This window comes from Ovis canadensis, chromosome 3 (assembly GCF_042477335.2).
Source record: "Ovis canadensis isolate MfBH-ARS-UI-01 breed Bighorn chromosome 3, ARS-UI_OviCan_v2, whole genome shotgun sequence".
Taxonomy (NCBI): Eukaryota; Metazoa; Chordata; class Mammalia; order Artiodactyla; family Bovidae; genus Ovis; species Ovis canadensis.
In genome coordinates, this window is record NC_091247.1 from 100,351,031 (window position 1) to 100,372,261 (window position 21,231).

The 21,231-nt window shown below is 51.2% G+C and overlaps 1 protein-coding gene across 3 annotated transcripts in view; it reads left to right on the forward strand.

Moving 5' to 3' along the window:
- The window catches only part of RFX8 (regulatory factor X8), a 52,096-nt gene that overhangs the window by 24,401 nt on the left and 6,464 nt on the right, over positions 1-21,231 (forward strand). For 2 of the 3 annotated variants that reach the window (XM_069580577.1, XM_069580574.1), the window contains 8 exons: positions 1,154-1,264; positions 2,500-2,577; positions 6,618-6,731; positions 8,279-8,429; positions 10,597-10,655; positions 11,934-12,090; positions 13,434-13,528; positions 18,084-18,198. In XM_069580577.1, coding sequence (XP_069436678.1) covers positions 1,262-1,264; positions 2,500-2,577; positions 6,618-6,731; positions 8,279-8,429; positions 10,597-10,655; positions 11,934-12,090; positions 13,434-13,528; positions 18,084-18,198 — 772 coding nt within the window. In that variant the 5' untranslated portion in view covers positions 1,154-1,261. The remainder of the gene's footprint in view (positions 1-1,153; positions 1,265-2,499; positions 2,578-6,617; positions 6,732-8,278; positions 8,430-10,596; positions 10,656-11,933; positions 12,091-13,433; positions 13,529-18,083; positions 18,199-21,231) is intronic. The other variant, XM_069580575.1, reaches the window with a different exon arrangement.

The window sequence follows — 21,231 nt, forward strand, 5'->3', positions numbered from 1 at the left end:
CGATCTGCTAAGCGAATTGAGTAGCTCAGAAGGGAATAGCTCAGTGAGTAGTTTAGAAAGGCTCAGAGTGCAGAACGAGAAAGCCAAGGAGGATATACTGACTCTGGAGCTGTGCTGCCACAGAGCAGGCCGTCAGGTTGGAGAGGATGGAGGGGGCTCCCCTGACCCAGGTGCAGTCCTCAGGGCAGGCTATGGGGCTCAACTTCCAACTTCCCAGGAACGCTCTCACCTACTCTATTAGAATGGAAATTATTCCAAAGATGTCAGGGAAACCCTGAAGAAATCATTTCAGTACAGTCCTTCATGCAAATCAGGAGCAGCCATGCCTCCCCTTGCTCCAGGGTGGGAGTAGGACAGGGAGGTGAACAGCAGTGTGGCTGACACAAGGCAGGAATGTTGAGTTCACTTTCTGCTGCGTTGCCTTTTTCCATTCTTAATGAAAATGTTTTGCACTCTGTAATCTGTTCTTCGAAAGGAAAGTCAGTGCCCCTCACTTTCCTTGTTTATTCGGCCCTGAGATTTTATATATGACTGACCATTTCTGTAATCCAGGGACGGTGACCCAGACAGGAGATGGTTGTAGTTCAAGGGTGGATGACCATGTAGACAAGCATTGTAGAATGTGTTTATGGCATCGGATTTTTCATAGGTAGTCTTTTTATTGTTTGTTACTATACAGCATTTGTGGGCTTCCCAGGTGGCACTAGTGAAGAACCCACCTGCCAGTGCAAGAGACAGACATGGGTTTGATCCCTGGGTTGGGAAGGTCCACTGGAGGAGGGCTTGGCAACCCACTGCAGTATTCTTGCCTGGAGAATCCCATGGACAGAGGAGCCTGGTGGGCTACAGTCCATGGGGTCCCAAAGAGTTGGACACGACTGAAGCGATTTAGCACGCACACACACATAGAGCATTTGTAATGCAAGGCCATTTTGAAATATTAAATATGTGAAATATTAAATCCTAATTGCTCCTTGATGACTAGAGAGTATAGTCTTATAGAGGAAGGTTAGTATCATTTGCAGTGAAACAAGAGGGAATGGTTGCTGGGATCAAGAAAGTCCCCAGGGGTGTGGATGAAAGATTAACCTATAGCAGCAGTGAATAATTATCATCTGACTTGAAGAAATAATCTGTGTGAAAATGGTTTTAGGGTGACAGTCATTCACCGATCAAGACAGAACCTGTTGGATCCCCTTCATCTGAATTCAGGAGATGTCCATTCTGGGAGCAGGAACTAGCAAAGAAATACTCCTACCACATGGTAGGCTTGGGACTTCCCTGATGGTCTAGTGGTTGAGAGTCTGTGCTTCCACTGCAGGGGACATGAATTTGATCCCTGGTTGGGAAGTTTCACATACTACACAGTGTGGGGAAAAAAAAAAATTTTTTTTAACAGTAAGTTTGCACACATGAGGGAGACTAATGCTCCGTGCCTTGCTGCCTGGGGCAGTAAATGGCTTCTTAGTCTGCCAGTGACCACAGTTGTACGAAATGGACTAAGATTTGCCTTCTGCCAGGCCCGTGAGGACTGTCATTCCCTCCTGGGCTGGGTGATGGTCAGGAAATTCAGGGCTTCTCCTCATGCCCTATAAAAAGACTCCACCTGGGATCATGTCACATTCTAGAATAAGGGTCTCCATCACAGAGCAAGAAACAGGTCTGTGCATTTTCTAGCAACTGAGTCTGGGGGCATGTGGAAGGGGAGATGGGGCTTTAGAGGGAAAGGTGGCAAAGATCGGTGGTCTTTAGAGTGGGTGGTACAGACCCGGAAGTAAATGTTATGGCATCAAAAATGAAGCAACTTCAATTTTAGTTGAAAAAGTGAACTCACTCAGTCGTGTCCAACTCTTTTCGACCCCATGGACTGTAGCCTACCAGGCTCCTCTGTCCATGGAATTCTCCAGGCAAGAATACTGGAGTGGGTTGCCATGTTCTTCTCCAGGGGATCTTCTCGACCCAGGGATCGAACCCAGGTCTCCCACATTGTAGACAGACGCTTAACCTTCTGACCCACCATGGTGGTCACAAGTTATGCATTACTCCACATGAAATGAAAATGTTGCTCAGTCATGTCTGACTCTTGTGACCTCATGGACTGTACCCCACCAGGCTCCTCTGTCCATGGGATTCTCCAGGCAAGAATACTGGAGTGGGGTACCACTTCACATAACTATCAGTAAAAACACATGGCCCCAGGAAAGAGTTTGGCTAATGTCACAGCCAGATAATATTATTATAGGGCCTGCAATGCAGGAGACCTGGGTTCAATCCCTGGGTCAGGAAGATCCCCTGGAGAAGAACATGGCAACCCACTCCAGTATTCTTGCCTGGAGAATTCCATGGACAGAGGAGCCTGGTGGCCTACAGGCCACGGGGTTGCAAAGAGCCAGAGACAGCTGAGCGGCTGACACACACTAGGGCCTCGGCAAGGTCTGTGAGAAACAGGTAATGCTAGAAGTGGGCTGCAAGCTGAAACGACTCTCTGTATTCTCCCAGGTGACCTTTCTTGCTGATGAATACTGCAACTGCTGTCAAGACATTTTGCAACATGTGAGGAACCAAGAACTCGAGAGGGTAGGGTTTTATCTACAAAACGCAAGCATTTATGATTTGTTCTTAACCTTTCTGCTTGAAGAGACCCCTCAAGGGATGTGGAGCAGGAATTCATCACACTAAAGTGCTTAGAATGCAACTGTTTTATAGTCAGTGAGCTCTTGAAGGTGATATTTTTATTCAGTTTAATCATCTGGAAATTTTCCAAGGTGCTCATATGGATAATTTTACACTTTAAATATAAACTCAGCTATTTTTAGATCCTCATTCCAGCTGATCTGAAGCAAAGTACTGATGGCTCAGTGGTAAAGAATCTGCCTGCCCATGCAGGAGACGCAGGAAACATGGGTTCTATTCCTGGGTCAGGAAGATCCCCTGGAAAAGAAAATGGCAACCCACTCCTGTATTTTTGACTGGGAAATCCCATGGACAGAGGAGCCTGGTTGGCTACAGCTCATGGGTTGCCAAAGAATGGGACACAATTTAGCAACTAAAGAACAACAACTTTATTTACATTGGGATTCTCAGTGATGGTTTTCAGAGCTGTTACTGATACATGCTAATGCATGGAGAAGGCAATGGCACCCCACTCCAGTACTCTTGCCTGGAAAATCCCATGGATGGAGAAGCCTGGTGGGCTACAGTCCATGGGGTAGTGAAGAGTCGGACACGACTGAGCGACTTCACTTTCACTTTTCACTTTCATGCATTGGAGAAGGAAATGGCAACCCACTCCAGTGTTCTTGCCTGGAGAGTCCTAGGGACGGGGGAGCCTGGTGGGCTGCCGTCTATGGGGTCGCACAGAATCAGACACGACTGAAGCCACTTAGCAGCAGCAGCAGCAACACACAAGACAGTTTGAAGCAGGGTGCTCTGACATGGGAATCATCAAGAGTGGGTTGTATTCTAGAATTGTCCATGAAAGGCATGAAGAAATCTTTTAGCCATTCTATCTTTTACCATATAAAATGAAAATCCAGAGAAGCAAGTGCACATTTAAATGAAAGGTCTTCTGAGGCTTCAGTGTTCTAAGCACTTCCGCTTTGGGAGATGATATTTACTCAGCATGAAGGCATTTCATGCTTTGTAGAAAACATTGGCCTGAAGGAGGGACCAGGCTGTCTTCAGAGTGACCCCTGGCCTATTAACACCATGTTATAAACACCCCCCAAGTTGAATATCCAATCCACTCCTTCTTGTCTATGATGCTTCATCAAGTACCAATTGAATACTTACCCCGTGACCAGCACTGTATCTGGAACAAAGAGGGTACTCCCTTGGAGTCTTGAAAAGCTGATAGTCTGGTACTGAAAGGAACAGTGTAAGCCAATGAGTGTGATACGGTACAGAAAGTTCTAGAACACGGTGTGATCGGACTGTTCTCGGCTCCCAAGGGAAGAAAAGCAGAGATGCCTGGAGAAGTTTCCCTGGAAGAGGCCATGTTGCCGGCGAGTCTCATAGAAAAGCAGAAGTCCAACAGACGCTACATGAGGGAGAAGAGGGATTCTGGGAGGAACGCATGGTGCACACAGAGGCAGAGGGTGGTCACAGGCGTCCCAGGACAGGAAGGTCGCTAGGACCGGATTTATTATCTCACCGGCCCCGTGGGAAACTCTGACTTACTGAGAAGACGGTGGGTTGGCGGTGACATCAGATGCCATATTATGGGAGCAGAGGGTGGAGAGGAGGTTTTGCCACAGTCAAGGTGAGAAGGAAGGAGGGCTGGGTCGGGAACAGTGACAATGACATCAGAGAGAAAGAGGGACAAATCAGAGAAATATTTCTGTAGCAGGCGAATCGGGATGGATGACTCGGAATGTGGGAGGCAGGACGAGGGGTGGGCTGACACAGTGCTGTCTCATCCAGACCCATGAGCCCCAGGAGCCTCCAGCCTGGGGGTCAAAGGATTACTCCACCCTGCTCAGCCCGTTCTTGTCTTTCTCATTAAATACCTGAGTCTCTTTGGAGATGTCTTCTTTTGAACAGAAATTTGAAGAGGTTTTCAAATCAGGTACTCCGGGGTCAGCACTCACAGCCTACACAGAAGAGACAGCGTAAGAGTCTGGGGTTCTTGGAGTACCTGGAGTCAGTACTGTGTTGCCTCAGGATATCTGAGCTGCAGAAATCTCAGAAGGCCAGAGTCTTCATGAGCTGGCAACTCAGATGGACCACCAGATCCGCACGGGAGGAAGTAAAGGCAGGGCCCTGCCATTTTGTTCCTCAACAGAAGTCTTTAAAGAAGGCTCCTTAGGCTCGGGGAAGAATGGACACGTGTATATGTGGCTGAGTCCCTTTGCTGTCCACCTGAAACTATCACAGCACTATTAACTGGCTAGACGCCAATACAAAATAAAAAGTTAAAAAGATGCAGCTGGCTTTCAGGAGGTACACTCAGAATAAAGTGGCAAATACACTATTTATGGAAGTATAGGCTCTTTTATCAAGATTTATAGCATTAACCCAGATCATGATAAAATGCCATTTCACTTTAAAATGAATAAATATTTTGCCAATAATAAAAAGAAGTACCCTTTGTAGAATCACACTGGCACCCTTCAGCTGGCACTGTCCTTAGTCAAAGCTATGGTTTTTCCAGTAGTCTTGTATGGATGTGAGAGCTGGACTATAAAGAAAGCTGAGCGCCAAAAAACTGATGCTTTTGAACTATGATGTTGGAAAAGACTCTTAAGAGTCCCTTGGACAACAAGGAGATCCAACCAGTCCGTCCTGACGGAAATCAGTCCTGAGTATTCATTGGAAGGACTGATGCTGAAGCTGAAACTCCAATACTTTGGCCACCTGATGCGAAGAGCTAACTCATTTGAAAAGACCCTGATGCTGGAAAAGATTGAAGGCAAAAGAAGGGGATGACAGAGGATGAGATGGTTGGATGGCATCACCGACTTGATGGAGATGAGTTTGAGTAAGCTCCGGGAGTTGGTGATGGACAGGGAAGCCGGGCGTGCTGCAGTCTGCAAAGAGTTGGACACGACTGAGTGACTGAACAGAACTGAACTGTCGTAGGTGAATTCCAACGTGATGTCAAGGAGGAGGCAATATATCTTGGGTTATATATGGTTACACGTCTTCCTGAGCTGAAAGTAATTGAAGGGGTCAGTCCGTCACTGAAAATGTATTCTGAGCTCTGCTTTGTGCCCCCAGGGCCCTATCTTCCTCCTACAGTAATCAGTAGAGCCCCCTTGTTATCATAATCAGCCTTCTTTCTAGAAAACTGCCTCAGGACCAGTCTTCCACCCACCCAGCAGGTGCCCTCTGATGGATGTAAAATCACTCTAAAATACAGCTTGGGAGACCTTCCTTAATGCTCCAGTGGCAAAGACTGTGTGCTCCCAAGGCCGGAGGCCTGGGTTCCATCCCCGGTCAGGAAACTAGATCCCACAAGGCACACTAAGAGTTTGCATGAAAGTGGAAGTGTTAGTCGCTCAGTCGTGTCTGGCTCTGCAACCCCATGGACTGTAGCCCGCCAGGCTCCTCTGTCTGTGGGATTCTCCAGGCAAGAATGCTGGAGTGGGTTGTCATTCCCTTCTCCAGAGGACCTTCCCAACCCAGGGATCGAACTTGGGTCTCCTGCATTGCAGGCGGACTCTCTAACATCTGAGCCACCAAGAAGCCCTAAGCATTCGCATGCTGCAACTAAAAGATCCTGTGTGCCACAACTGAGACCTGGAGCAGGTCTTAATTATATTATAGATAAAATTATTATTTATTAATAAATATCATTTATAAAGCCTGGAAAATCCCATGGACGGAGGAGCCTGGTAGGTTACAGTCCACAGGGTCTCAAAGAGTCGGACATGACTGAGCAACTTCACTCACTCTATTTATTAATTAATAATGAGATTTACTTACTTAGATAAACATTTTTAAAAGTAAAATACGATACATTAAATACAGCTTGGAAAAGCTGACCGGCAAAGCTTTCCATGGATTGGAATGAAATTCATCCAGTTACCGTTCGGGGTTGATGAACTGCCTGTGGAGGACTGGTCTCACCAGGCACAAAAGCAGGGCTCAGAGCTATGTTCTGTCCCTCACGTCAGGTGGAGGACTTGCTGATGTCCTTCTGGAAGTCTCTGCAGCAAGACACAGTGATGCTCCTGTCGCTGCCTGACGTGTGCCAGCTCCTTAAGAGCTACGACGTGCAGCTGTACAAGGTAGGCTGTTCCTTCCAGGTGCTGGCTTGTGTCCTGTCCAGAAGTTGGCACCCAGTGCTGGGGGCTTCCCAGGTGGCGCTGCTGGTGGTAACAAACCTGCCTGCCAGTGCAGGAGACGCAGGAGAGGTGGGGTTGATCCCTGGGTTCAGGAAGATCTCCTGGAGAAGGAAATAGCAGCCCACTCCAATACTCTTGCCTGAAAAATTCCATGGACAGAGAAGCCTGGCGGGCTGCAGTCCATGGAGTTGCAGAAAAGTCAGACATGACTGTAGCGACTCAGCGTGCTCACACTGGGGTTAGGGCCACCACCCTTGCCCTCTGGGGTGTCCCTGGATCTCAGATCTTCTGAGCAATCAGTGGTGGGGCCAATGGACCAGGAGCCTTAGTGCTTTCCCTCAGACTCAGTTTTCCTTTCTGAATTCACTGAGAATCCGAGTGACCTCGTGTAGAGAAAAAGCCAGTGAGTGTGATACAGTATGGAAAGTTCTAGAACACAGTGTGATTGGACTGTTCTGGGTGCTCAAAGGAAGAACAGAGATGCCTGGAGGGGGCTTTCCAGAGAAGGCCGTGTTGCCGGCAAGTCTCGCAGGAAAGGAGAAATTCCACAGACTGGACACGGAGGAGAACACACTTGGAGGAGCACGTGGGGCAGGCAGAGGCAGAGGGTGGCCACAGGCGCCACAGGGCGGGAAGGCCGCTGTGACCGGACTTACTGCCTCACTCGCCCTGTGGGACACGGACTTCCTGAGGAGACTGTGGGTTGGCAGTGACATTGGATGCCGTATTATTGGAGCCGAGGGTGGAGAAGAGGCTTTGCCACAGTCAAGGTGACAAGGGAGGAAGGCTGGATTGAGAGATCCGATGACTTCAGCGAGGAAGACAGACAAATTAGAAAGAGGGATGGACACAGCATGACTGGGGGGTCCAGTGACTCAATTCAGTGAACCCTGAATTGAGTCAGAGTCCTTACTCTGATATTTTAACAGAAGAGGACTTTTAAAAATAGGTAATTGGAGTCATTGCTTTGGATTGTACACAACTTCTGGGGTTTGTAGGTTTGTTTTTTGAACTCTTTGTCTAGAATGATTAATTGTAGTTTGGGGGTCAATTACATATAATTTCTGGAGTGAAATGTACTTTCCTTAAGCTTGTCATGAACTTTTACCTTTTATTTTATATTTGTTTTTAGGGAAAAAAAAATCTAGGGCTTCTAAAATTTTAACACAAAGGTTGAAAACTTGAGGTTGGGGTTCAGCCCTTAAATATTTTGGTTTGACCTCAAAACCAAAACCAGTCTCAGCCAGCATTCATGTTGTATACATTTGTGAATCTGTCCTCAATATTTTGAAATCTTTCAGAGTTCTGATTCCAGCCTCTCCAGCCTGCTCTCCTGCCCAGTGGGCAGCAGCCAAGGCTACGTGGTGGCTGCGTCCTTAGCTGGGTGGGGGCCCCTCTCTCGGGCTGTGGCTCACGTGACCCCTGGCCTCTTGTAACCGGAGGCTGCCCGCACTGGCTGGCGGCCATGTGTCTTATCACTTCTGTTGCAGGGAATTGAGGACGTTCTCCTCCATGACTTTTTGGAAGATGTTTCTATTCAGTATTTGAAATCTGTCCGGTTGTTTAGTAAGAAATTCAAGCTGTGGCTCCTCTCTGCTCTGGAGGGCTTTCCAGCCCTCTTACAGATCTCCAAACTCAAAGGTGGGTTTCCATGGAGTACGTGGATTCTTTGAATTCCACGTGGGGTAGGTCGTCTCCCCTCTACTGCAGCCTGAGGCATATAGGATCTTAGTTCCCCAGCCAGGAATCAAACCCGCACCCCCTGCCATGGAAGCATGAAGTCTTGACCACTGGGCTGCCAGGGAAGTCCCCCTCTCCCCTCTGGTGTCACTTTGCCCTCGTGCACTAAAGTGCAGTCCACAAGTCCTGGCCGCTTCGGCTTTCTCAGCTTTTCCTTTAATGCCCATCAGGGAGGCATGTGTTGATCCATCCAAACCCTCTTGCTGATTCCCCAAGCAGGGCCAAGGGGTGGGGAGGTAGAAAAGGGCAAGGGGGAGGCCAACCAGCTCTGCCACCCTTGGCTCACTGCCCACCCAAGCAGGGCCAACGAGCTTCCTGGCCTCTCTGTGCTCTGCTCAGGCCCCACAAGGCTCCAAGAGTTTTGCTCCCTCCTTAGAAATTCCTCCCAAGGCCCAACTTGCCCACGCTCCAGGCCTCCAGACGTTCACGCCCACGTGGAGTGTGAACGCAGGAGGCTGTTGGTCTGCTCAAGCCTGCAGCGGCCGCTCCAGGCCTTTCTGAAGCTGACTGTTGGTGTCCCTTCGACGCCATGGCCCTCATAAACTCCAGCACACGCCCTCTGGATGGACAGTGTCTTTTATGGTCCTGGAAATACCCTTGTTTCCCCCTCCTGCCTTTGTGAGGTTCTCCATCATCGCCTCTAGCTCTCCCCGCCCAGCCCCACCCTTCTGGGCAGCTCAGGCCTCTCCCAGCGCCCAGCCCTCCCCACCTATTCCCCTCCGTGCTGCAAGTCTGCCTCCCTGGCACCCTGTGTGTGCCATCTCCCCCGAGGGCCCACAGAACGAGCCATGCCTTATCTTCACCCCCTGGTACCCCCAGCACCCCTGGCTGCATTGATCCCTGTTTGACCCATTTGGAAACTCACAGGCCCAGGGCGAGCGATCACCAGTCAGGAATGAGGCAGGAAGGGTCCCCCAGAGAGAACAGTGAGGTCTGGTGCATGCTGGGAAAGGGGGCCCAGGATAGGGGTCCCGTTTTCCGGTGGCCGCTTCCCCACCTGCCCTCATCCTGCCCTCCAGCTCTCATCCCTCCGCCCCAGGCTCTTCAGTAGCTTCCACTCAGATGGTCCTGCCTCCAGCCTCACTCTCCTTGGTAACACGGCCCTCCCCTCCCATCACCCCCAGCACCTCTGGCTGTGTTGATCCCTGTTTGACCCACTTGGAAACTCACAGGCCCAGATTGTGTGATCACCATGTCCCCGTTATGTGGGTGGGCCACGCTCCTTCACTGCTTGACCTCTGACCCATCCCCGCTCACCTGCCCCCAGGGACCTCCAGCACCCACTGGTGCTCCCCAGAGACTCCTGACTCGTGCCCAAGAAGCCCTCGTTCCTGCTGCTGTTTGTACCCCATCGGCCTACCCCAACCCCTTGCCTGGCCAACTCCTGCTTACATGTTAAGACCAGACTGAAGATCCACTTCCAGGTGGAGCTGCTCCCGACACTTTCTACCCCAAGAAGCCTTCGCTCCTTTCTCCCCATGGCTTATGTTGCCATGAGCTCTTGCCCTGCTGGTGGGAGACTGTGCCTTGGTGACCCGTCCTTAGCCAGAGCCTCCTGGACAGTGGAGGTCCCTCTCCTTCCTCCAGCTGTGAAGGCGCTGGAGGGAGTATCCCCGGGAATGAACGCATGAATATAATGAGTGAATAAGTCCATCCAGGAGGGCGTCCCCCTCTCTCATTTTTGCATTTCTGGTCATTCCCCAAGGAGAGCATGCAAAGAGGAACTCAGAGTTCCTGGGCAACATGGTCACCTGCACAGAGCCCACGAGGCAGGTGCTGCTGACACCATTTTTCTAGAATTGGGGGTGGGAGAGCAGAGAGGGTTAGTCACCTTGCCCCCAGAGGATCTAGAGCCATGTGGGAAAGGGCAAGGGAGGCAAGGGTACTGGGGGCCTGGCTGTGCGGGGCAGGCAGGCAGCTGTGCCATTCTGGGCAGACAGATGTGCCAGCTGTGGGCACCACCTGTGTGCGCCTCCTCTCCCTGCCTGCTCCCTTTCCCTGCCCCTAGTCAGTCATGTGAACTTGAAGTTATAGGATCAATAATGGCCGTGTGTATTGCTCTTGACAGAGGTTACTGTGTTTGTCAAAAGGCTAAGAAGAAAGACATACCTTTCCAACATGGCGAAGGTAGGTTTCCTGAGTGTCCCCCGGGCCCTGTCCTGGCCCCCCACCCACCCAGGTGTGTGTTGGGGCCACCAGGTTCTGGGCTCTGACCTTCTCTGTCTTGCGTGACCACGCAGCTTCAATGTTAGAGGCAGGGGGAGAGGAGCCAGAGAAAAGATTCTGGAATCTGTTCTGAAATCCCATGGCAGCAGATGGGGACAGAGCCTGGGACCAGTCCTCTGCCCTAAAGCAGCCCCGGGCAGGGAGGCGTCCAGCCAGGCCCGCCTTTGACAGTCTCCATCCTCCTGGCACAGAACTTCTTCCCCAGACCCAGCTCCTCCAGCTGGTTCCCCGTTCTGTGCTCAAGGGCTGATGGTCACGGCTCTGCAGCACAGCCTCCATTCCAACCCGTCTGCAGCAGCCACCTCAGGCTCCAGAGCCAGCCCTGCTTAGAGCCAGCGATTCAGTGTTCCCCGGGGGGGTTTTCTTAGTGCCCGAGGGCCCGTTTCCTCTCCATAGAACTGAAGTGACTGGAGCGCCTGCTCCTGGGGCAGGGATACGGGTGACCCACCTCCCGTCCTACAGACCCTGAGTGTGGAAGGGATTGGATCGTCCCCTTGCGTGTGCATGCGTGTGCCCATTTGTGTCCAACTCTTTGTGACTGCATGAACTGTAGCCCGCCAGGATCCTCTGTCCATGGGGTCCTCCAGGCAAGTGGGTTTCCATTCGCTTCTCCAGGGGATCTTCCTGACACAAGGACTGAACCCCTATCTCCTGCGTCTCCTGCATCGGCAGGCTGATCCTTTACTGCTGAGCCACCAGGGAAGCATCCCCTTGGGCACTGGAGGCCAAATTCACTGCCCAGGGCTCCCAGGGGAAGAAAAGGCACGGCTTCTGTGTCCCCTCGGCTACCCTGTAGAGTCTGCCCACCTTTTGCTTTTGAGAAACACACTTGCCTTGTAGACCCCGAGTCACCCACTGGTTCTCTCTCTGGAGCATTCAGGCTCCTTGCTGGGGGCACGGAGGATAAGTGGCTGGGAGAGGAGGCGCCACAGGCCCTGAGACCCACCTGCCCCCAAGCAGAAGCGTTCCAAATGCTGCATTTCAGAAAGACAGTTGTCGAATGTGGGAAATTCAGACATTTTCATTGTCAGCTGGGATTCCATTTTAGTGGGCAATACCCCCAATCCAGTTTTCTTTCTCTTTGATAACTACAAAATCATGGTAATTTGGAGAGGGGGGCATCAAGCCCCAGTATGATGATGAGATTTCAGTAAGTGTTGTGTGTGCCTTTGTCTTCAGACCATGAGGATGGTGCTGAGAAACACCAGAAGGGTCAGCATCCTGAAGTCGGATCTATGCACCATCTTCCATCAGGGCGTTTTGGATATTTCCCAGAAAGTCCTGTCCAGGGACCTGAGCAGCGCCGATGTCCTGGGAGAGAACACAGAGATGAAATGTAATCCTCCTTCAGCCGCTGCTCTGTGCAGTGTTTGGTATATGATCGGGGCTGGCGTGGCCATCCCCAGTATATGAATCTGCTGAACTAACTAGGGGCTTCCATGGTGGCTCAGTGGTAAAGAATCCGTCTGCCAATGTAGGAGACACGGGTTCAATTCCTGGGTCAGGAATATCTTCTGGAGAAGGAAATGGCAACCCACTCCAGTATTCTTGGCTGGGAAATCCCATGGACAGAGGAGCCTGGCGGGCTTACAGTTCATGGGGTTGCAAAGAGTCGGACGTACCTAGCAGCTAAACACCAGCAGTTCTTCATAAGTAGCCCCTCCCCCACCTCTCGTCTGTCCCTTGAAGATCTCCCTGCTCCCTGCTAACCGGCTGTCCCAAATCCCAGATCCTCCCCCAGGAGACTCCCCTCCAACCAAACCAGCATCTGAAAAGCATGCACTGAACCCAGTAGACCTCAGGGCTACGGAAACCCCCCTCCCAGGCCACTGACTCTGCTAGAAATCCCAGGTGACTTCCCAAACCTTGCTCTCACCCTCAGCCCAAGCTCAGAGAGACCCAGGAGGCATCAGGCCTCCCCCGCCAAGTGCGTGCCAGCCTTCCAGGGGCTCCCTGGCTCCTGATGGCCTCCTGTGTGTCTCTCCAAGGGGGCACAGATCGGCAGGGAGACAGCATGACACCTGAGAGGTGAATGCTTGAGGTGTGCCTGGAAATACTTCCGGATGGAGCCTTGTGGGGCCTCTGCCAGGGCCGAGGCAGTCCATTGGGTTTCCAAATCTTCCTGGCGTGTGGTGGCACTCAGCTGGGGGGACCAAAGGCTGTCCTTCTGCCCTCTCTCCCCCACTGCTGCCTGCACAGGTGGGGGCCCCAGGTCCCTCATCACTTCCCAGCCTCCACCCCTCAGGTCTGTGCTGACAGAGTCCACAGCCCCCGGCAAGGCACCTAACATCCCTCAGCGGCTTTGATGTCCTTCATCCCCTTTATAAAAACAGTGGGGATGGGTGAGGTCATGTCTGTATCATGCAGTGAGCTCACTTGGAGCCAAGTTCTGCATAATTACAAGGTGTAGTTACGATTTCAAAATCTTTCTTCCCATTTTAACAAGGAGCAGAGGGGGTCGCTGGAAGGCAGGAGCACAGAGCTCTGAACCAGTCGACCTGGGGTGACACATCCCACCCAAGAAGGCATCCTTTGTGTTCACAATGAGTGTGAGGCCCCAGGGAATGCCTTTGAACTGCTGTGAGGATGTGGTCCCCTAGGTTACCTGGTATACAAATACCTACTGGGAAATTCTGCCGCATGGCTCACCATCTTTTGGTTTGTTTTGTCTGTTGATAGGTTTGAGCAGTTTAATTTCTTTGCTGGGGACGTCAACAGATCTCAGTGTATTCATGAATTGTCTGTCTTCAAATCTCCAAGAATTTGTCTTCCAGGTACAAAAACATATTTTTTTAAAAAAGAGAAGAAGTAAGTGTTGGTCATTCTAGCTATATTATAGAACTGAGTGCTCAGGACCTGGTGCAAAGGGAAAGGGTTTTCTCTGGGGCTCTGGACAAAAGTGTGTCATGGTGGGGATGGCACTTCAGGACAGGGAAGTAATATCTCAGAGGCTTGTACATCATACAAGTGTGTGTGTATTTGCTTGCAAGTGGCACGTGTGTGCATGGGTGAGCATGTGTGTGGGTGGGTGTAGGCAGGTAAGTGTGAGTGTGTTTGCCCTTGTGAGTATGTGAACACCAAGCAGGAGTGTTTAGGAGGGAGATAGGTTTGTCCATTGACAGATATTGACTTAAAAATAAAGTCACAACCTAAAAGTTGAGAGTTATGTTTAATTCAGCAGAAATTTTCAGGACTTCAAGCCTGGGAGACAGCATCTCAAATGACCCTGAGAGAGCTGCTGCAAGGAGGCAGAGGGAAGAGTCAGGTTATATAGACATTTGCAACAAAGGGCAGGTAATCTGAACATCAAAAGCATTTTGTGAATTAAAGAAAACCAGATATCCCAAGTTAAGCAATTTAGTGCTTTTCTGTGTATGGAAGATGCAAGAGTCTGGGCTTTCTGAAATCATTCCGCTCATATGCATCTCAGCTATCTGGGGCCAGAATCCTGTGTTTTTCACACCCAGAGTTCCTCAGGACTCACCGTAGGGAATGGCTGCAGCCTTGTGGATGCCAGATTGCAGCTATTCTTTTCCTTCCTTGGTGCCCTTAGGGCTCAGGAATACACATTTGGAGGGCTGGAATCACTGATGACCGTGACATCCTTGTTTACTGATATGGCAGGAAATACTCCCTTTCTCAGGAGAACGGTGCTTATATGGGGGTTTTACATACGTCCCAGTAAAGTGTCAGGCTTGGGTTCATGAAAGCCAGCATGAATAGGTTTTGGATGTGGGTGGGTTTGGTCCTTCTGACAGACATGTCCCTTGGGTTCAGTACACCCTTTGGCTTGATTGTCGTCATCACCGGGATCAGAAAGTCACAGTACTGAATCAGGTTCAGCCGCTCACTGCTCAAAAATCAATACTGGAGTGAAGCAAATGTTGGTAGAGAAGAAAATTGGTTTTGATCAGAATGCTTGCAGTCTGGATTGAGATGATGAAACTCGGTGTCCCCAAAACCACCTCTAGAGATTCTGCTTGGCCCTGAACGTCTTTAAAGGAAAATGGGGAAGTGATCTCAGTTAATCGCTGAGAAGAGGAGGGAAGGGTCCTCCCCGTCCTCCACGGCATGCAGGCTTGTGTGCAGGCTCGTCCGCTCCTGGCGGTCTCTCTCTCTCTCTCTCTCCTTTTATTTTTTGTCATGTGAATGTGTACTTCGGTCCTGTCCGACTCTTTGCAACCCCGTAGACTGTAGGCCGCCAGCCTCCTCTGTCCGTGGGATTCTCCAGGCAAGAATACTGGAGTTGCTTACCATTTCCTTCTCTGTAGATGCTTTCTTGTTCACACAGTTTGTTCAGAAGATTACTGAAGGGGAAGCTGGGAAAGAGATCTGGTCATCTGTTGATTCTTACTCTTCATTTCTACTTCTTTAATCTGCGGAAAGAAGCAGTAGGTCAGGCAAAGCACTGCATGATCAAAAGGTCTGAAAGGTGTGCTTGGGCAGGAAATGAGCAGGGCAGAGCCAGGGAGGTGGGGAGGGGGGGTGGTGCCTGGTTCGAGGTTAATGACAGAATGGAAGAGGCCTCCTCCAGACAGTACCTCCTGCCAAAGGCTGCTTCCAGTCACCCTGTCGGAGCTGACAATGCTATTTGGGGAACCCCAGCACCAGGCCCCAAATGCCTTCTGCCCATGAAGACACCCCCCTCTGAAAGCTAAGGCATCTGGGAATGGGCTTGACTAGGAAGCGAAGGGCAGGTAAGAGTAAATTAAGCTGAGAAAGGGAGACAGCATTCCTGAGAGAGGTCGGCAGGAGTGGAGTGGGCATAGGGAAAGCAGGGGACCAGTCTAGGGAAGAGGGGAGACATCGCTGCAGCAGAGAGCCCTGGAGGGCCTGGAACCAGAAGGTGACTCGAGTTTTCTCCAGAAGTCTCCAACAACAGGTCTTCCCAATCCCTCCCTCCTGCAGAAAGCCCAGGGAGGAGCTTGATAGCTGGGTTCTAAGCCTTGGCAGGTGTCTATTCTCATTCTTTGCTTCTTAGAAATAATCTTTTCAGATTCTGTGTGGGCTTTTTAATCATTTTACTCATCTGTTAATTCTTGGCTGGGTCTTGCTCCGTGGGCCTCTCTCTAGTTGCAGTGAGCAGGGGTGACTCGCCAGTTGCGGTGGCCCCTCCTGTGGCAGAGCGCTGGCTCTGGGGTGCACAGGCTTCGGCACTCGCAGCACGTGGGCTCAGTAGTCGTGGCACGTGGGCGTAGCTGCTCCACAGCATGTGGGTCTTCCCGGATCAGGGATCAAACCAGTGTCTAGGTTGGCAGGTGGGTTCTTTACCAGTGATCCATCAGGGAAGCCCTGCCGCGTGGTTTTGATTTCTCCTCCTTGGTCCTTGGCAGAGCTCACTTGTACCAGAGGTCACATGCGCAGTTGCATAGCTATGGAGACTCCGATTTGTTCAATAGGGTGAAGCTCTCTGTCCTCTGGTCCTTGTTTCAGGCACTCACGCAGCCTCAGCCGTGCCCCAGCCGAGCCCACTGAAACCACGGGTACCAGTCCTGCCCCACAGCAGCCCAGGCCAAGCCCATGTGACATGGTGTGTCCACCCTCACCCCCACAGCCCTCATGAATGAGACATCTCAGGAAGGCGGTGGTTTTCTGTCTGCCTGCATTTGATGGGGTTGTTTTTCTAAAACAGCTTGACTGATTAAAAAAAAAGACTACTGTCAATAAAATACTCAGACTGTTAAAATGTGAAGCCTCAGGCATGTCCAAGATGACTAATCATCTCAAGTTGTTAGCATCTGGAACACGGGGAGACGCTCAGCTGTGTTGTCTTTCATTTGGTTCCCCCAGTTCTCGTGCAGTTTGGGCCCAAGAGTAATTTCTAAATGTGGGAACCCAAGGTGTCATGCTATGGCAAGAGGAGGAAAGCTCGGGGGTTGGGCTGAAATCGCCCACTGCGCCTTCTCTGGTGGTTTAGGGACATCTTTGTGTGTGCTGAACCCCCTCAGGGGTCCTCCCAAGAGCCCCCCTATCCAGGAGGTCCAGAGGCATGAGGAGAGGATGCCCCTGCTAAGGGGAGTCTGTTTCCAAACCCAGGTTCATGTTCAGGATGCATTGTGAAGCTGAACAGACTGGAAGGTCAGAGGTTGGAGCAGAGAAAGGTTTATTGCAGGGACATGCAAGGAGAACGAGTGGCTTATGCTCAAAACTCCCCAGAGGCTTTCAGCAAAGCATTTTCAAGGGCCAAGTGAGGGGGCGGGGCTCAGGGTGTGTGATTAGCTTGTGCACAATTCTCTGGTTGCTGCTGAGATAACAGGGCAGTTAACGAGACTGATCCTTAGACACTGGAAGGCCTGCGGGCTGTGTGCTCTGATCAGTAAGTAGTTAGTTTCTTCCGCTTGTTGGTGACGTTTAGCATTGGAAAGGCTCAGGAAAAATACAGAAGATGCTCTCATCTGGGTACTTCAGCAAGGAGCCTCAGCAGACGATATGGGGGTGGGGGGGTGTGTCCCAGGGAGGCCGCCCGCATAGGGTCTTGCTTGGTTACAGGTCCACACCCACCCAGAGCCCTGAGTGGTCCTTTGAGAGTTCTCAGTGGGGGCTGAAGACAAGCAGAGATGGAAAGGCACCTCCTTACTCCTCGCCAGTCACCGCAACTCTTCCTTGGAGACTGTGGTTGAGACTGGGGGGGGTCCCTGCGCAGGGGAGGTTCAGGGGCTTCCCCCTAGCCTGTGCTGGGGAGCTTCTGCAACTCTGTCAGTTTGTAATTCACCAGAAGTGCAACCCAAGGCTGCTGTGTGTCTGGTGGGGGAGTTCCTTGGTCTGCACATACAGCATCCCCCAGTACCCAGTTAAATGCCACTCAGGCCATCGGATGACCACACAGGTGGGCCTTCCAGGCCTCAATAACTCACCCAGTGCAGCAGCCAGCTTGGTGCTTTCCAAAATCAGCCCCCTTCCTCCCGTCTCTGTGGGATTCTGGGCCCCTTTATCACAGCATCCGATTTGCCAAGTATAAATTAGCCCCCGATGTCCCCAGTGGCAACTGCCAAGGGGGCCTCAGCGGGACTGCCTTGCAGGGGTCACCCTGAAGGGGTCCTCACAAGTGACCTCTTTTTAAAAAATTGTGGGGATTAAAAAAAGAAGTAGGCCCCTCTCCCACCTCTTGTCTTCTCCCCACCACTTCAAAAGGTCTTGCCAGGAATCAACCCCGACGAGCGATGGCGAGAGACCAGGCCTGGGCCTTCTCTCCCCCTGCCCTTCCCGCCTCCTCTCCCCCTTAGGCCACATCAGTGTCTGTACCCGCCGTGGGCGACTTTGACAACATGCTCGCCTCAATTTTTATCATAAACCCCAGCATTTTTTCTCTCTCTCTCTCAAATGTAACAGCCAAGCAGAAGCAAAGAGGAGTTCATCCAATTGGCCGCCAGCTTCCAGCTGAGGTGGAATTTCCTCCTCACGGCAGTGAGCAAAGCCATGACCCTCTGTCATAGAGACAGCTTCGGTAAGTCCGAGGACACACAGTGGTGTGTAGGCTGCCGGCCACAGGTGTGGTTACAGCTCAGTGCTCTCCTTTTTATGTAAAATAAAACACGGACACAGAGAATCACAGAAAACCATGCTAATCTTTGTATAACAACACGATGATTCATCAAATGGTTGGACCCTGCCTCCCTCTCCTGTCCATGAAAATAATCAGTAAACAATCAGAAATAAGAACAAAGTTTTACTTGAGCCAGACCAAGGACCAGCGCTCGCAGGTAGCCCTGGTGGAAAACAATCCTCCTGTCAATGCAGGGGTTGTGGACTCAGTCCCTGGGTCGGGAAGATCCCCTGGGGGAGGGCATAGCAGCCCACTCCAGTATTCTTGCCTGGAGAAGTCCATGGACAGAGAAGCCTGGAGGGCTATAGTCCATGGGGTCGCAAAGACTCAGACACGACTGAAGCAACTTAACACACACACACTAGGTCTAGCCCACAAGCCCGCTCCCCAGACGACCCTGAGAAGCTGCTCTGGATGCTCTGGAGAGCAGCACAGTTTCATTTCTTGTCAGAACAAAGAACATTAAACAAGTCATTTCCTCAAGGTTTAAAAAGAGAGAGAGACCAGCACGCACACAGCAAGTCAGCATGGCCTTGACACCTGGAAGAGGGGGTCTTATCATTGACGGAGGACCAGCATTGGTGTCCCCAGAAGGCAGGCATTTAATCTCTGTTTTCAACATGGACGTTCTTTACTTCTGGTCAATACGTCCTTTTCTCTAACAGTCAAAGCAGAGGACCTGTGTAGGGTTGACAGGCCATAAACTTGATACCATTTTCGTTAGCATCGGAGTCAAGTTCACTCATGTATAAAGCCAGATGCCTCCTCTAGAGTTCAATATGTGGAAGTTTCTTTTATCATTCCCCTGCCGTCATTGTCAGATACGCAAGAAATCTCCTCTGACTTTTTAATTATCTGCTTTGGGACATTCTGAGAAAAGAACCAGGCACCCACTTTTACTCCCTCCTGAGATGGAGGGAAAAAATGGGTTCTTTGGGGCACCTGGATTTAACTTCCAGGAATAACAATTGATAAAGCTCCCCCTGTGGACTTCCCTGGTGACTCAGACAGTAAGGAATCGGCCTGCCCATGCAGGAGACCTGGGTTCAGTCCCTGGGTTGGGAAGATCCCCTGGAGAAGGGAATGGCTGCCCACTCCAGTATTCTTGCCTGGAGAATTCCGTAGACAGAGGAGCCTGGCGTTAGAAAGAGTTGGACACGACTGAATGACTGACGCCTCTGTATGCAGACGGTGGGAAGAATGAAGCCGAGTCTGTCTTGCAAACTTTCTTGCCAAGTGGATGGTCTTCCTGTGCTGGGGGAGGTCTCACCTGTCACAGCTGTGTGCAGATGCGTAGGACAGGAGAGTCGTGGGGAGGGACAGTCATCCCTGAGGCCCACAGCCCCGTGGACGGGATCACTCGTTCCAGCAGATATCTGTGCATCCTGCAAAGTCCCAGGCTCCTTCCTGGACACTGGACACACAGCCATGGACAGATGGACAGAGCCTCCACCCACGAGCTCACACACCAGTCAGGGTGAGGAACCCCTGCCCCAGGGCTGCCAGAGGCCCTTGCAGTGGGTACGGGGATCAGGAAGAGCAGACAAAGAGCAGAGAAGCCCTATTCTAGACCATTCTGCAAACTCGGGGTCTCTTTGGCGGGTAAGCAGCCACACAGGTGACACCCATTCATCATGAGGCTCTGCCCATGAAGGTCAGGATGACAGGCTTAATGTTGATGCTCTTCCAGGGCAAAGTTCAGGTACAACCACAAGAGGAAAACCAGCCCTGTCCGTAGTTTGTACTGCTGACTGAAAAAAAATGCACAATCTGAAAGTTAAGAGTTATGTTTTATTTAGTGGACAAAACTGAGGACTTAAGCCTAGGACACAGCATCTCAGGTAGCTCTGAGGGACTGAAGAAGTGAGGGGCGGAGCCAGGATGTATATGAGTTTTTTGCAACAAAGACCAAGTAGTGGGAACCTCGAAAGATTGCTGTTAATTAAAGAAAGCCTGACATCTCAAGCTAAGGAATGCGTGTGAGTGTGTTAGCCGCTCAGTCGTGCCCGACTCTTTGCCACCCTGTGGACTGTAGCCCCCCAGGCTCCTCTGTCCATGGGATTTTCCGGGCAAGAATACAGGAGTGGGCTGCCGTGCCCTCTTCCAGGGGATCTTCCCGACCTAGGAATGGAAGCTGGGTCTCCGGCATTGCAGGCAGGTTCTTGACCATCTGAGCCTCCAGGGAAGCCCTGAGGGGTTGAGTGCTCTTCTGTCCGTGGGAGGATGCAAGAGTCTGGGCTCCCTGAAATCATTCCTTTGATATGCTTCTCCGCTCTCCAGGCCGCTATCCTGTGTTTTCTCACCCTGAGTCTCCTCGGGGGGGTGCTGCTGGGGCGGCTGCAGCAGCTGATGACTAGATGAGGAGTGGACACCTTGCCTCCATCCCGCGTTCCCCCAGGGCTCACTGTCGGGGGCTGCAATGTGGTGGCTTGGTGGCCGCAGCACCCTTTGATAACTCATAGAGTGAGTGCCATTCTCGGCTTACAGCGGTTTCCCCCTCCACCTTCTTGGACCTTTATACGACGTCAGAGTATTCACACCACCCGTTCTTCCTCTGCACATGGACCTTGGTTTCACAAAGTCAAACAAGCAAAGAGTTGTTTCAGGGTCAGACTTATTCCAGACCAGGCCATGTCATTTCACAGAACTAGGCTCTCTCACTCAAGACCTAGCAGAGAAGAGTGGACTTTGTGCAGAGCTTTGAATTGCGCAGAAAGGGTCAACACACCCTTCTGGGGTTGTTGCCGTCGATCATGGTCTGAGTTATTTTATAGCTCTTGCAAATTGTATCAAACAGGTAATATGATTCTCCTGCCCAGAAGTGCAAACTATAGTGTGTCGGGTGGGCGCAGCTGAGGACAGCCGTGTGGGGCATCTATTCGTAAATTAATGTCAGCGGCATTCTTTACTGTCTGTGTATGTTTAGTCCTTTGA